The sequence below is a fragment of the Eublepharis macularius genome, chromosome 5 (assembly GCF_028583425.1).
Source record: "Eublepharis macularius isolate TG4126 chromosome 5, MPM_Emac_v1.0, whole genome shotgun sequence".
In the NCBI taxonomy this organism is placed as follows: Eukaryota; Metazoa; Chordata; class Lepidosauria; order Squamata; family Eublepharidae; genus Eublepharis; species Eublepharis macularius.
This window is the reverse complement of record NC_072794.1, coordinates 29,746,264-29,760,508: the sequence shown is the minus strand read 5'-3', so window position 1 is coordinate 29,760,508 and position 14,245 is coordinate 29,746,264. Positions and strand designations below refer to the sequence as shown.

At 41.7% G+C, this 14,245-nt stretch overlaps 1 protein-coding gene across 1 annotated transcript in view; it reads right to left on the bottom strand.

The window, feature by feature from the left end:
- The window catches only part of TNR (tenascin R), a 135,097-nt gene that overhangs the window by 27,255 nt on the left and 93,597 nt on the right, over nucleotides 1–14,245 (bottom strand). Inside the window, exons 12-15 of the mRNA XM_054980608.1 lie at nucleotides 10,634–10,777; nucleotides 7,863–7,982; nucleotides 6,827–6,970; nucleotides 6,591–6,721 (exon numbers count right to left, since the gene is read on the bottom strand). Coding sequence (XP_054836583.1) covers nucleotides 6,591–6,721; nucleotides 6,827–6,970; nucleotides 7,863–7,982; nucleotides 10,634–10,777 — 539 coding nt within the window. The remainder of the gene's footprint in view (nucleotides 1–6,590; nucleotides 6,722–6,826; nucleotides 6,971–7,862; nucleotides 7,983–10,633; nucleotides 10,778–14,245) is intronic.

Here is a 14,245-nt window from a genome sequence, read left to right as displayed (position 1 = left end):
CTTCGATTGGGGGAAGAAGCTGAGATGAGAACTTAAAATCGAAACAGCGATTACAACCCGAGAAAAGTGAAGAGAAGGTAAAGATCGTTATCTTCTGATACGGGACAGATTGATAAAAACAGAGAGGAAAAAAAGTAGATTTTTAAACTGCAACAGACTAGCGAAAAGGAGGGGAAGACTCGGCAGGAGTTGTATTTGAAAAGAGATTAAGTTTAAAGAAGTTATTAAAGAAAACGGACTATTGTTTTGAATACCTGTGGCTTTGGAGCTGTGAGAAAAAGACACCATCGCGAGATCTGCTGTGGGAAGACGGGAGACAGGAAGTGCGTAATAACAATAGAGCGGCTGGAGAGAAGCGGCCCTTGCTGGAGGGCAGGAAGAAGGGAATCGCCATTTTTGAAAGGGGAAGGGTCGCGGCTTCAGCGGAAAAGGAAGTAGGCCATCTTGGATTACAAAATTATAGAGAAACCATAGAGAAAAGACGCCCGACATTTTGGACTCTTTAAAATTTAATTTTTGCAAAAAGACCGGGACATTTAAAATAAAAAGACGTTAAATTTTACGCCACGGAGTTAAGGAAGAGAGCGGACTCGTGGGAGCGAGCTAAAGCAAGCCCCACGATGTCAAAAAAAGAGTGGCAATCGGCAATAGAAAACCTGGACAAAAAACTTTTAGATGTGATTAAAGAACTTAAGGACACGAAACTGGAGCTGATTAAAGAGGTTAAAGAGGTTACACAGACAGTAAAATCGGAGCTGTCAGAAGTGAAAAAAGGTATGGAAACAATACAAAGTGAACTACAAGGAACGCAGCAGAGAGTTAAAACAGTAGAGGACGCGATGGAGAATTTAGCAGACACGCAACAAACAGAGATGAGACTGGTGAAGGGGAGAATGTCAGTTGCAGAAACTAAACATATGGAGAAGCAGCTACGTTTTCGTGGCTTGCCAGAAGTGGAAGGAAAGTCAGCGCAAGAACAGATGACTGAGGTGTTAGCTGAATACCTGGGGAAGGAGGAGGAGGAAGTTGTGGCTATCCTAGATGTGGCATATCGTGTGAATTCGAGAATTGCAACCCAGAGGAAACTACCAAGAGATGTGATTGTGCAGTTTACGACACGAAATATGAAAGAGAAGATTGTGACAAAACAGTTTCAAGATCCATTGGAGATTGATGGCAAGACGATCATTATAATGAAGGAATTACCCAGGTCAGTGTTATTAGACCGGAAAAAATATAAAGTGCTAATTCAGATCTTGAAGGACATGAAAATTAGGTACAGATGGGAGTTACCAGAAGGAGTGTCCTTTGAGTTTGGAGGGGCCAAAAAACGTATCAGATCTGAGCGAGAGATGGAGCGATTTATTAAGGACAATGAAAAAGACTTACCAACAAGATTATGAGCATGGAATGTAAAGTATTATCTTGGAATGTAAATGGACTAAATTCACCGAATAAGAGGAAAAATATTTTTCACTGGCTACTAAAACAAAAATGTGACATTGTTTGTTTGCAAGAGACCCATATTAGAAAGCAGGATGTAAAATATTTAAAATCTGGAAAATTGGGCAAAGAATTTGTAGCGGCCTCCAACAAGAAAAAAAGAGGAGTGGTGTTGTACATAAAAGAGGAGCTACAGCCAAAATTTGTTATGAGAGATGTGGAAGCCAGATTTGTAGCAGTGGAATGTATTTGGAATTTAAAGAGAGTGTTGGTAGTCGGACTTTATGCACCTAACGGTGCAAAAGAAAGCTTCTTTGAGGATTTGAGGAAGCATCTAGACGATCTTTTATATGACCAGATAATTCTTGCTGGAGACTTCAATGGAGTGACAGACTTGGAACTAGATAAAAAGACTACAACGGCACAAAAGAAAAGAGGACTATTACCAAAGCTCTTTTTTGAGTTGATTCAACAAGAGACTCTTGAAGATGTATGGAGGAGAGAATATCCTAAAAGTAGACAGTTTACTTTTTATTCTGCAAGGCACTCTACATTATCAAGAATTGACATGATCTGGGCCTCAAAAGACTTAGCGTTATGGACTAAGGAGGTAGAAATAATGCCGATGGTAGGCTCAGATCACAATCCAATTATGTGGAAACTAGGAAAAAGGAGAAAAAGGAAAGCATGGAGAATAAATGAGGACTTGTTACAGGAAAGAGAGAATATGGAAATATTGAGAAAAGAGACAAAGTTTTTTATACAATATAACGTGCATAAAGAAGTACCAACCAATAAAGTTTGGGATGCTTATAAGGCGGTTATAAGGGGCATACTAATGGACTTAAATGGTAGAGCAAGAAAGAAGAAAGAGGAGAAAAGACAAGAGATTGAGGAGAAAATAAAAGCCAAAGAAATACAGTTAAAAAAGAGACCAGGGAAAAAGAAATTATACCAGGAAATTAAAATACTTCAAGAACAGCTAACAGCAATGAGCAATAAAGAATTGGAGTGGAATCTTAAAAGACTGAATCAAAAAGCGTTTGAGGGTGCCAATAAACCTGGGAAGTACCTGGCATGGCAATTGAAGAAGAGAAGGGAAAAGAAAATAATAAATAAAATTTGTGAAGACAATAAAACGTATTTGGAGCAGACTACCATTAGTAGAGCCTTTTATAAATTCTACGCTAAGCTGTATAATAAGAAAGAAGTAAATAAAGAATCAATAGCGACATATTTGGAGAAAACCAAACTTCCAGAAATCTCGGAGGCTTGGAGAAATAAATTGAATAGTGAAGTAACTGACGAGGAAATAAGCAAGGCAATACAATCCGCAAATTTAGGAAAGGCGCCAGGGCCAGATGGACTTACGGCTAAATTTTATAAGATAATGGCTAATGAACTGGCACCATTCCTAAAAGAGGTGATGAATGGAATTTTAAGGGATCAAAGGATTCCAGACACTTGGAGTGAAGCGAACATATCATTGATCCCAAAAGAGGGCCAAGACCTGACTAACGTGAAAAATTATAGACCTATATCGCTACTTAACAATGACTATAAAATTTTTGCGAAGATATTGGCGGAGAGACTGAAGGGATGGCTCTCGGAAGTTATAGAGGAGGAACAAGCAGGTTTTTTGCCAGATAGACAAATAAGAAATAACTTAAGGACAGTGATCAATGCTATTGAATATTATGACAAGCGTTGTGATAAAGAGGTTGGTTTCTTCTTTGTTGACGCTGAAAAGGCGTTTGACAATTTAAACTGGGACTTTATGTTTGCCACTATGGAAAAGCTACAATTGGGAGAAAGATTCATCAGAGCAATTAAGGAAATTTACAGAGACCAGACTGCAGCAATTGTGGTGAATGATGAAGTGACCAAGAAACTGACGATAAGTAAAGGAACAAGACAAGGTTGCCTGTTGTCTCCACTGTTGTTTATTTTAGTATTGGAGATTCTGATGATACAAATACGACAAGATGAGGAAATTCGTGGAATAAAAATAAAGGACTATTCATATAAGATCAGAGCATTTGCGGATGACATAATGTTAATTGTAGAGGACCCATTGGAGAACATGCCAAAAGTGATAGATAAGATCAAGGAGTTTGGAGACTTGGCAGGTTTTTATATCAACAAAAAGAAGTCAAAGATATTATGTAAAAATATGACTAAGCAGAAACAACAATTGTTAACGGAAATAACGGATTGTGAAGTAACAAGCAAAGTGAAATATTTGGGAGTCGAACTGACTGCAAAGAATATAGATTTATTCAAAAACAACTATGAAAAACTATGGACTCAGATAGAGAGAGACTTGATTAAATGGAATAGACTGAATTTGTCATGGTTGGGCAGGATTGCAGCAGTTAAGATGAATGTGTTACCAAGAGTAATGTTTTTGCTACAGACAATACCAATCATCAGAGACTCTAAACAATTTGAAAAATGGCAGAGGAAAATATCAGATTTTGTTTGGGCAGGCAAGAAGCCTCGAGTGAAAGTAAAAGTTTTACAAGATGCAAAGGAAAGAGGCGGAATGCAACTGCCCAATCTGAGACTTTATCATGATGCAATCTGCCTAGTTTGGTTGAAAGAATGGATGACATTAAAGAACAAGAAACTACTAGCCCTAGAGGGATATAAAAAAATATTTGGATGGCACGCATACCTATGGCATGACAAAGTAAAGGTCAACTCGATGTTCCTGCACCATTTTGTACGGAGAAGTCTATACATAATCTGGAAGAAGTACAGAATTTATTTACAAGAAGGAACTCCCTTATGGGTGGTTCCATATGAGGTGATAGACCCGAGAGCTGTTGATAATGAACAACAATGTTTAACGTATAAAGAAATAACTAAAACTGAAGCATCCAAACTTAGAATAAAGACGCAAGAGGAACTATCACCTAATTACGACTGGTTCCAGTATAGACAGATCAGAGACTTATATAACTTGGACTCTGTAAAGGGAGGTATACGAATAGAGGATTCGGAACTAGAGCAGACCCTTCTTAAAGAAGACAAGAAAAGAATATCCAAGGTATACCAAGTACTGTTGAAATGGTATACCGAGGATGAGACAGTTAAAACACAAATGGTGAAATGGGCTATAAATTTTAATAAAGAAATAACAATGGAGGCATGGGAATACTTGTGGAAAACTACAATGAAGACAACGACATGTACTAATATTAAAGAGAACATTTACAAAATGATCTATCGTTGGTACATGACACCAAAGAAGATTGCGCTAGGGAATTTGAACACTTCTAATAAATGCTGGAAATGTAAGAAGCATGAGGGCTCCCTCTATCATATGTGGTGGTCGTGTGAGGTAGCCAGGCAGTACTGGGGGGAAATAATAAGAGAAATGAGTGAAATTTTACAATTTCAAATTAATAAGAACCCAGAACTCCTGCTACTGAACTTGGGAATGGAGGGAATCCCAGCTCAACACAGGACGTTGATATTTTACATGACAGCAGCAGCTAGACTTTTGTATGCGCAAAAATGGAAAGTACAAGAAGTGCCAACTATTGAAGATTGGATTTACAAATTGCTGTATATGGCTGAAATGGATAAGATGACAAGAAAACTGAGAGATCTGGACTCAGGGCAGTTTAACACAGACTGGGAGAAGCTGAAACAATACCTGGAGAAGAAATGGGAGGTGGGAGGAAAACTGTGGCAGTTTGAGAACTACTAAAATACTGAAGTAGAGGGGGGAGACTTTACCGGGGGGAGAAGAGATAAATGTGAATTAATAAGCAGTTAGACTAATAGATTGACATATATATAGATATATATAGGTTAACAAACAGAACATAGATAGAAAATAATTAACTATAAGGATTAAATATAAGGATTGATTAATCAACAATATTTTCTTTCTTTGGTAAGATTTGTAAAATGTACCAAACTGAATGTCTGAAGATACAGATGAGTTAAATTGATTGACTACGTGATGAGAGTTATACAGAATTATTACAAAAAGATAGAATGAGTAATATATAGAGAATAAGTCAAATTGTTTGATTTAAATGAATGTATGATTTACATGGTTCATGACATATAGAAATATTTGAAATTGAAAAATGGGATAAATTGTTTATCTAAGATGGAAACAAAGACCTACAGTTTGGGTATACAATGTTAAAAATAGCTAAGGGTGTACTGCTTAGATTAATGGAGAATATATATTTGTTTTAGATAGAGGAATCTAATAGAAGTAAGGGAAAGGGGACAAAGGGTCGGAAAGCTGTTGGAAGTCAACAAAAGGGGGGGAAAGGGAGGGGGTTAGAGATGAAAAATTGGGGAAAATTGAATGTAAATGTAAAAATAATGGATTCTAACCCAATAAAAAAATTTTTTCAAAAAAAAAAAAAAAGAGAAATGAAATGGAGGAAAATGGCTACCAAAGCAGCAGAAGGCAAGTAAAAGGTTACTGTAAACAGCTCCCCAAAAAGACAAAGCGTTTTTGGAGGGAGAAAAGAAATTCACCCTACCCCTCATCTCTACTTCCTTGGACCCTTGTTATGAATGTTATACCAAAGAAGGACTACCTCTTTCTCTGTCCCCCAAAACGACAGCTTGGCTCATCTGAACAGGGCATTCTGCAAGTACCGTCACCTTGCAAATAGGTGAGAACAACAGCGGCCTGGAAACGCTCATTTGCTGTTGTGGCCCCCACCTCACAGAGTAGCCTGCCTGAGACAAGGAAGGCCCCCACACTTTTGCCATTCTGCGAACTATGTAAAAGAGAATTGTTCAGGAGGGCATTTTAATGAAGGCAGTAAGGGTATATTATGATGCTGTGATTTAATATTTAATAAAGGGAACGGGATTGTGGGCTACATTAATCTGTATAGTATATATTACCTGTTTATCATACGTATTATCTTGCTCTTACTATATTTACATCTATCTGTGTAGTTCCGCCTTTATGCTTTGTTTTCAGATTTTGGCAATCACAGTCCTTTCACTTCTTTTATCAGATATCTTATTATATTGATTGCACTGATTTATATTGTGTAACCCACTTTGAGTCTCAATGAGAAAGGCAGACTATAAATATCATAAATAAATAGGCAGACCTGTTGGCAAATGTTAAGAGTCTCCTCACGGTGAGGACTCACCTTGCGGCTTCCATCAGGTGACCGATAAGTCATGATGTAGTTCTCAATTTCTGCCATGGGAGGCAGCCATGAAAGAAGGGCGCTCCGTCGCGTCACTTCACTCGCTGTCAAATTTGATGGAGGATCCAAAACTGCCAAGGATGGAAAATGAATTAAAGTGGGCACAGCCCTTGAAGACTAACTTGCAAATTGTTAGAAGTGTTTCCTGGCTGGTGAAAGGAATACGATATACTTACGTGTGGTAAAATTGGTGAAAATGGTTCTGCTAGTGACAGGCCCATTGGTGGCATACATGGTGACTCCATAGCTGGTACTAGGGAGCAAATTGATAAGCTCAAACTCTTGGCTGGTCCCATCTACTAAAATAGTCTCTCCTGCAACTGAAATCAGAAGATGATGGTTGGTAAAATGCATGAACCATAAGCACAGTAGAAAGAAACCAACAGTTTCCTCTTCTGATAAGTCAACATACTGGCACAGCCCTGTTTAAGACCCTTTCTCCTGCACTCATATCACACCACTTTCCATTGTGGAACAAAAGGGGACACAACCAGTTATCCCAGTAATCCCATCCAGACGTAGGCCTTCTTAGCTTCATTATGTGTCTTAGCTAGACCTAGGCCATCTTAGCTTCATTATTTGTCTTACATTGCATTCGGACCACTCTACATGGATCTCTTCTTGTTCTTCCTGTTTCTCCTTTCTCTGGTCCTCTATGAGTAACATTATGCATGTGATTGCCAGCTAATGTGCATGGAGCTCCCATGTGTAGGAAATGTTCCTACACAGGCTCCGTCCCCGTGATCACAAATACTGCTTCTTCAAACATTTCTGAGCGCAGGGAGGAAGCCTATGCATGTTGACTTTGCACAATGAGCCGATGATCGGGCATAGTGTAATCATGCCCATGCTCTCTCTACATGTGTTGATTTCAACACACATATTGTCATGTGTTGAGGGCTACCAACAGCTCCATGTTGGTGCTGTTCATGTTCTTGTGCTTCAATGAAGAATATATCTGCAATGGATTCAAAGGCAACCCTTTTAGCTTATTCAATACAAAACACCAAGGGAGTGATTTCAGTGCTGAAAAGGTGGACAGCTCCTTTCTGCCTCCTTTTTGGACAACCTAGGAACAAACGTAATTGGATTCAGCACCTCTTATGAAAACCAGCTCCCATCACTGGTTTTCCACCCTCTTTGCATTTCTCCCACCCTCTTACACTCTTCCTTCCACCCCTAGCAAGGGCCACAGATCAGGTGGGGATCTACCTGTGTTGTGTGTGAGCACAATGACATAATTCTCAACTTCAGCCACAGGTGGGTCCCACTTCAGCAGGGCTTCTGTTGGAGTGATGTTCATGGCAGTCAGGCTCTCTGGGTTATCCATGGCTACAAATGGTGCAAAAAAAAAAAAGGCAAGGCAAGAGAGTCGGCATAGTAGTTGCTTACATCGAATTTACTTTAGAAGCCAAGAATCTGAATCACAATTCACTATGTGGGAATCAAAGGAACTGTCCTGCTGCTTTGCAACTGCCTAGGCTTTGATCACCCCAGTTTTGATTAGGGATGCCGTGAATTTTGCTGAGAAATGTGTCGGATGGTTGAACTTACTGCATTTAACTTTGTCTATCAGACTTGAGCCAGTCACTAGCTCTGCTCAGTTTGGCACCAAATGACTTGAACGCCCGCTGAACAGGTTTGCATTGGGTTTTTTTGCAAAACTGCGATGTGTGAAAAGGCTGCCAATCCAGCCATTAATGCTGCTAAAAACTACTTAGCCAAATGCTGAATGGTAGGATTTTTTTAAAAAAAAAATGCAGCATTTTTTTAATGACTGATTTGTATGATTTGTGGCTGATCTAACACTCTGTTCAAACAATTGCCTGCTCCATGAAACAGTAGCACAGCAAGGATGGGGAGGAAGCAGAAATCCATCGAGAACAAAAGAAAAACCCTGGTGAAAACCAATTGAGTTGTGCTGAACTGTGAAGGAGGAACAGTTAAAGAAACCTGCTGAACAGGCATGAGGAAGCCAATTAAGAGCTGAATGAGTCATCAAAAAAATCACCTCCCATTTTGCAACTGGTGTACAGGATGCGTGCAAAACCAGAGGGTGTTCAAGCTTTACTAGTTCTGATGACTATTGCAGTGCTCAACGGCATGGAACAGGAACCAGGTCTCAACTCAGCACGTATATCAAGTGGGTGGGGGGGGCGTGGCGAAGGATCTGGCTGTTAGATCTGATTATTATACCAAAAGGAGTGTGTGAGGGAGGGAAACTGAACCATCCTCCCACACCCAGCTCCTCCCACATACATTTTTTTCTTTCAGCCCAGCTTCTTTAATGGAAGTTAGGATGGAGACAAATTCTTGAAGCCAAGGAGTGTAGGGATGCTGAGTGTCCTTGACAGACATGCTCCTGTTGTCATGTTAAAATCAGACACACCCACCCACACCCATTCCTGCTTTTTAGGTGAATGGGAGCAGACACAAGAATGAATCAAACACAGCCGCCTCCATAATGTCAAGATTGCCCTTTTCATCATTAGCAAATAATTCTGATTTCTCTGGGTTGGGTCAATAGTCACAATTTCTCAGTTAACCACTAAGGAAATGGAATGGGTATTTTTGTGGGGAGAGAATATAAGTTCCAGAGGAGCAGCCATGTCAGGCACAAATTTTGTGGCACCTGAATGAAGACTCCTTAAGGGGTTGTGGCCGAAACTTTGTGAGCCACAGCACAGGCCCTCAGATCCATTCAGTGCTACGTTCAGTTGATGGAGTTATAAACACACACAAAGATATAAACAGAAGGAGGGTGGAGGGGGGTGGGGGTGGTTATTGCCAACTGTGGCCCAAAAGTTCAACCTATAAAGGTGTTCTTTTGATGTTGCAGAACACTGATGAAAATAAGATCCAGACAAAAGTAGAGGGAAGATCTACCCAGTGTGGATGTTGACCACTCTCAACTATTGGTGAATTAGCAAAATGGATGAATCTGAACAAATCTGTGAGGAGGAACAATTATTTTCTGTGGTGAGCTACACCATTCACTCCCAATCTCTAACAAATCCAAGTCTGATAGTATAAAATCTGTGTATGAACTCCAACGTGGTTGTGTAACGGATAGTGAAGGATGTCTTTCACTATCCCCTCCCCAGGAAAACGGTGATGTGAACTGAAAGGCACCTCACACCAATGTACTGGAGAGGGCATCGGCAACAGGAGGGTGCTGAAGAAAACTGGGCTTTGGGCCGTATTCGGCATTTCCCATCACGATTGTTCTGTCATGACGGATATATTTTTGAGCTGACGGGCACTGTCGTGCTGCTGTTAGTCATACCAAAGGGACGGAATGAAATCTGACTACAGTATGGGATCAGCTAGAGTAATGGAAATTTGCTCTACATTCTTCACTTATTTATTCCCTTTTACTACATGATTCTCAGGGGCCTAACGACACAGGAACTGACAAGCAACCATGTGCTGGGAGTTTCTGGATTAAACTCCACGTGCACGGGGGCCCAATTTGGATCAGGATGGTGGAACATGGGGGAGAGAGGGATTAAGCCTCCCCCAGGTTGTTTTCTAATGTGAAATAGCCTCAGGGAACTGCTATTTGTCCCACGGGGGAAACTTAGGTGTAACCCATTGGTATGTGTGCAGCTCCCAACAGTGGCTTCCTGGGGCTGTTTCAGGGCAGAAAATCTTGAGGAATCTTATGGAGAGGTACAAAAGAAGTGTCTCCCAATGGACATGCACTGATAGCCAAAATACTGTATATTGGGATGATAGAGAGGGGAAGCTGAAGCAGAGAGAGAAAAAGTCTTGCTGAATGCAATCTGTGGACATCACAGAAGAGGGGAGATTGGAGTGGGGAGTTGGGTGGGGGATTCCTAATTCACAACCATGACTGACTTATACCAGCACAGTTTCAAGACTCCCTGTCTGCTGCTACTGATGAGTATCCACCGTAGCTCCACCTGCATTTACAGACAGACTCGTGGCTTTCCCTCATACCCCAGTGAGGCACTCTGTACCTGTGTACATGATGTAGGAGAGGGGCTCACTTTCCTCTCTGCCCCTCACACTCTTCAAGCTGATTTCGTACTCTGTGGCTGGCTGGAGGTGGCTGAGGGTGTATTCAGTGACCCGCTTGGCGATCACTATGCTGTCCACTCGTCCTGCACGGATGGAGAAAACAGCCCAGTTACTTCGCTGCAAATCAAGCTGCTCCAATAACAGTCTAATAAAAGGCAAGCCTGGTTTGGCTGCCACTAATACAGAAACGGAGAGCATTTCTTTTTGTTATATCCACATTTCCATCAAACTTTTCACTCATAAATGAGTATGTCAACTATATGTCCTTTAGCCAGCTCCCAAGGACCAGTGGGATTGGGCTTTGGTCAGGGCCTTCCTACCCCAACAACATCACCTTTCTCACTTAGAAAACAGCACCCACAAGAGGTCAGAGGCAGTGTGGTGTCCGGTTCAAGTGTAATGGATTTCTATCCGTGTCTAACTCTGGCTTCCACTGTCTCTACTAAAGATTTATCTTTACTCTCGGACAGCTTTCAGCACTTAGTTAAGACCTGCAAAACAGAACTTCCTTTCTGTACAAGGCTGCTTATCAGTACAAAATTATTTATTGGGTTCTTCTTGCAAAACTTTTCCCCATCAAGACACACAGAGTCCTTCTAGAGTTGATTTATTAACTTTTATTGAAATACACTAGTCCTTTTAAAGAAGCAAGATATTAAAACATATATATTATTATTAATAAAAATCCTACAATGAAGGAACACAGAAAAGCAATAAACTTTAGGTTTGCTAACATTTCCTAATTAACTCTAAGTTTAAAACAATCAAAGTTTCTATGAAATGCATTAAGATTCCCACAGTAATGGTAAAATTCTTGTCTAGATCCTCATGAAACTTCTTTCAGTCAAAATTCTGACATACTATCTGAGTTGGCACATTTATAGATTATCTTATGCAAAAATCTAAGATGTTTTTCATGAGATTAAATAGATAAACTATGATTGGTTTAATGCTTAATTAAATATTCACATTTTCTATTGTAAAACTGTCAGGTGTTCACCTGTCACACTCAACAAGACCCTGTGTAATGTTTGTTTATGCTCTGATGCTATGGGTATAACTAAAGGCTGAAGCTATTTCATGACTGTGATGTGAAAGTACGTAAGGGAAGGGCTGTCTCCACATTTATCTGTATGTTCTCCCAGAGGCGTAGCATGGGGAGGGGCCAGGGGGCGGCTGCCCCAGGTGCAAAATTTTTAGGGCCCCCCACTTCTGCATACCCCTCCACAGTGCCCCTTTGCCACTGCCACCCACCTCAGCCCCCAGCAAACTGAGCACCCCTGCGGTGCGGGGGCATGAGGCCTGCCCTTTCACTGCTGCCACCCGCCTTGGCTCGGCCCACAGCTAGTCGGGTGCCCTGGCAGCATGGCAGCAAGCAGGGAGGCAAGCAAGGAGGCAGGCTGCCTCCCCGCTTGCCCCTTCGCTGCTGCTGCCCACCTTGGCTCGGCCCCCAGCAAGTTGGGCGCCCTGGCAGCATGGCAGAGAGCGGGGAGGCGAGCAGGGAGGCAGGCTGCCTCCCTGCTCGCCTCTTCGCCCCTTCACCACTGCCACCCACCTCAGGTGAGGGGGGATGCTCCTGCACGATGATGTCACAAGTGATGTCATCACACAGACCCAGAGCACGTGCGCACTTTGCGCTCGCTCATGAGGCAAGGGGCACCACCTCCTGCCCCAGGACCTCCGCAACCACACTATGCCACTGTGTTCTCCTATACTCCTCTTGTGTGAGCCTGGGAAGAGATGCTAGCACAGAGACTCACAACCTTGAGACTTTTTCTACATCCACTCTGCTCTTTCCTGCCTGGAGGCTTTTGCTTGAACTTAGCTAACTGTTACCTAAAGGGGGTGGGGTTTTAGGAATTTGCTCGCACTTAGAATCTTACATATGCTTAGTGCTTGTAGAGAATTGCCATTCCTGTCAAGGATGGCACAGGATCCTGATCCTGAACTGGTAGCTTATCAATCAAGTTCTTTAACTCATGTAGTGAAGTCTTTTTGAGAGTCACTTGGCAGATCCATACAATAACATTCTAATTCGCCAATAAGTGACGTTATATCCAACATGCAAAATAAAGCTATAAATCTGTGAAAAATGACAGGAAGAGTTAAGTGAGTAGATCAGCACTGGTCCATTCTATGACCAGAGAACATTAATCTAGATACTGCCCACTACTTTTAATTAGCTGTCAAAGAGGAAAGCACACCTGTGTTGTTATTCAACAAGACAGAAAAAACTACAACAGAGTTCATGCAGAGTACAGAAAGTTCACTAGAATACATGTGTATTGCTTAGTATAAGGTGCTATAATCCTTATATCTGTGACCCAAGCATGCAAGAGATGAGAGAGTGGAATAGACAGCATCCCTTGAGACTGCAGGTGATGAACACCTGTTCTGAATCTTCCTTTAGTTAAAACACTCCCTGCACACAGACAAGCAGCCTAGCAGGAAGAAAGGACTCTTTTTGCCTGCTGTTCTGGCTTTCTATGTACAAGACATTTTTATTGCAGGGAGCATCCCAAAACTTCACCTTCTGTGATATTCTCACATCACTGCACTGCAGGGAAAGATGGGTTGCAAGAAATAGGCCATCTTTCAGGGGAGCTTGTCATAATTTCTGATCTCACTGAGGAACCACTGATACATTTGGACACACGGAGTTCCCATATCAGATCAAGTTGCTGATCTAATTCAACTTCTGGTCTAAGGAAGCTTATACTGAACATAACATTACTGGAAAACCTTTAAAGCAGGAAATCCCCCAACATTCCTCCTTTCCACCCACGCAGTATGGGTAGTGCAGCACATTACGATGGATGTGAGAAACTCTTGTGGCACACTAGTGTCTTCCAAGAGCAAGCATATATAGAAGTAGTACATGCCTGGATACGCACCTTCTACCACCCAGATGCAAGTACAAAGGAAAAGTCCCCTTTTGATGCAATAATAGCACTATCCTAAGTAGAACTACACCCGTTTAGGTCTCTTGAAATCAACAGGCTTAGAAGAGCATAACTCTGCTTAGGATTGCACTATCAGTCTTCTATCAACCCACAGTCCTCTGGGCAGACTGACAGATCCTCAAACACAGTTCACCCTCCTGGGAAGTGTGTGCTTCAAACCAGGGCTTTTTTTCTGGGAAAAGAGGTGGTGGAACTCAGTGGGTTGCCCTCAGAGAAAATGGTCACATGGCTGGTGGCCCCGCCCCCTGATCTCCAGACAGAGGGGAGTTGAGATTGCCCTCTGCGCCGCTCGGCGGCGCAGAGGGCAATTGCAACTCCCCTCTGTCTGGAGATCAGGGGGCGGGGCCACCAGCCATGTGACCATTTTCAAGAGGTTCCGGAACTCCATTCCTCCACGTTCCCCCTGAAAAAAAGCCCTGCTTCAAACAATTATCAAATGTCCTTTGCCCAGGGATTGCTTGTTTGAGGTGCTTGTTAAATGCAAATGAAATCCCCTTACCAAAACCTTTTACCCATCGCTTGTTTTAATGGCTCATGAACATCTTTGAAGTGATAGTCGGGATTCTTTAATCTTATATGGAACTACAT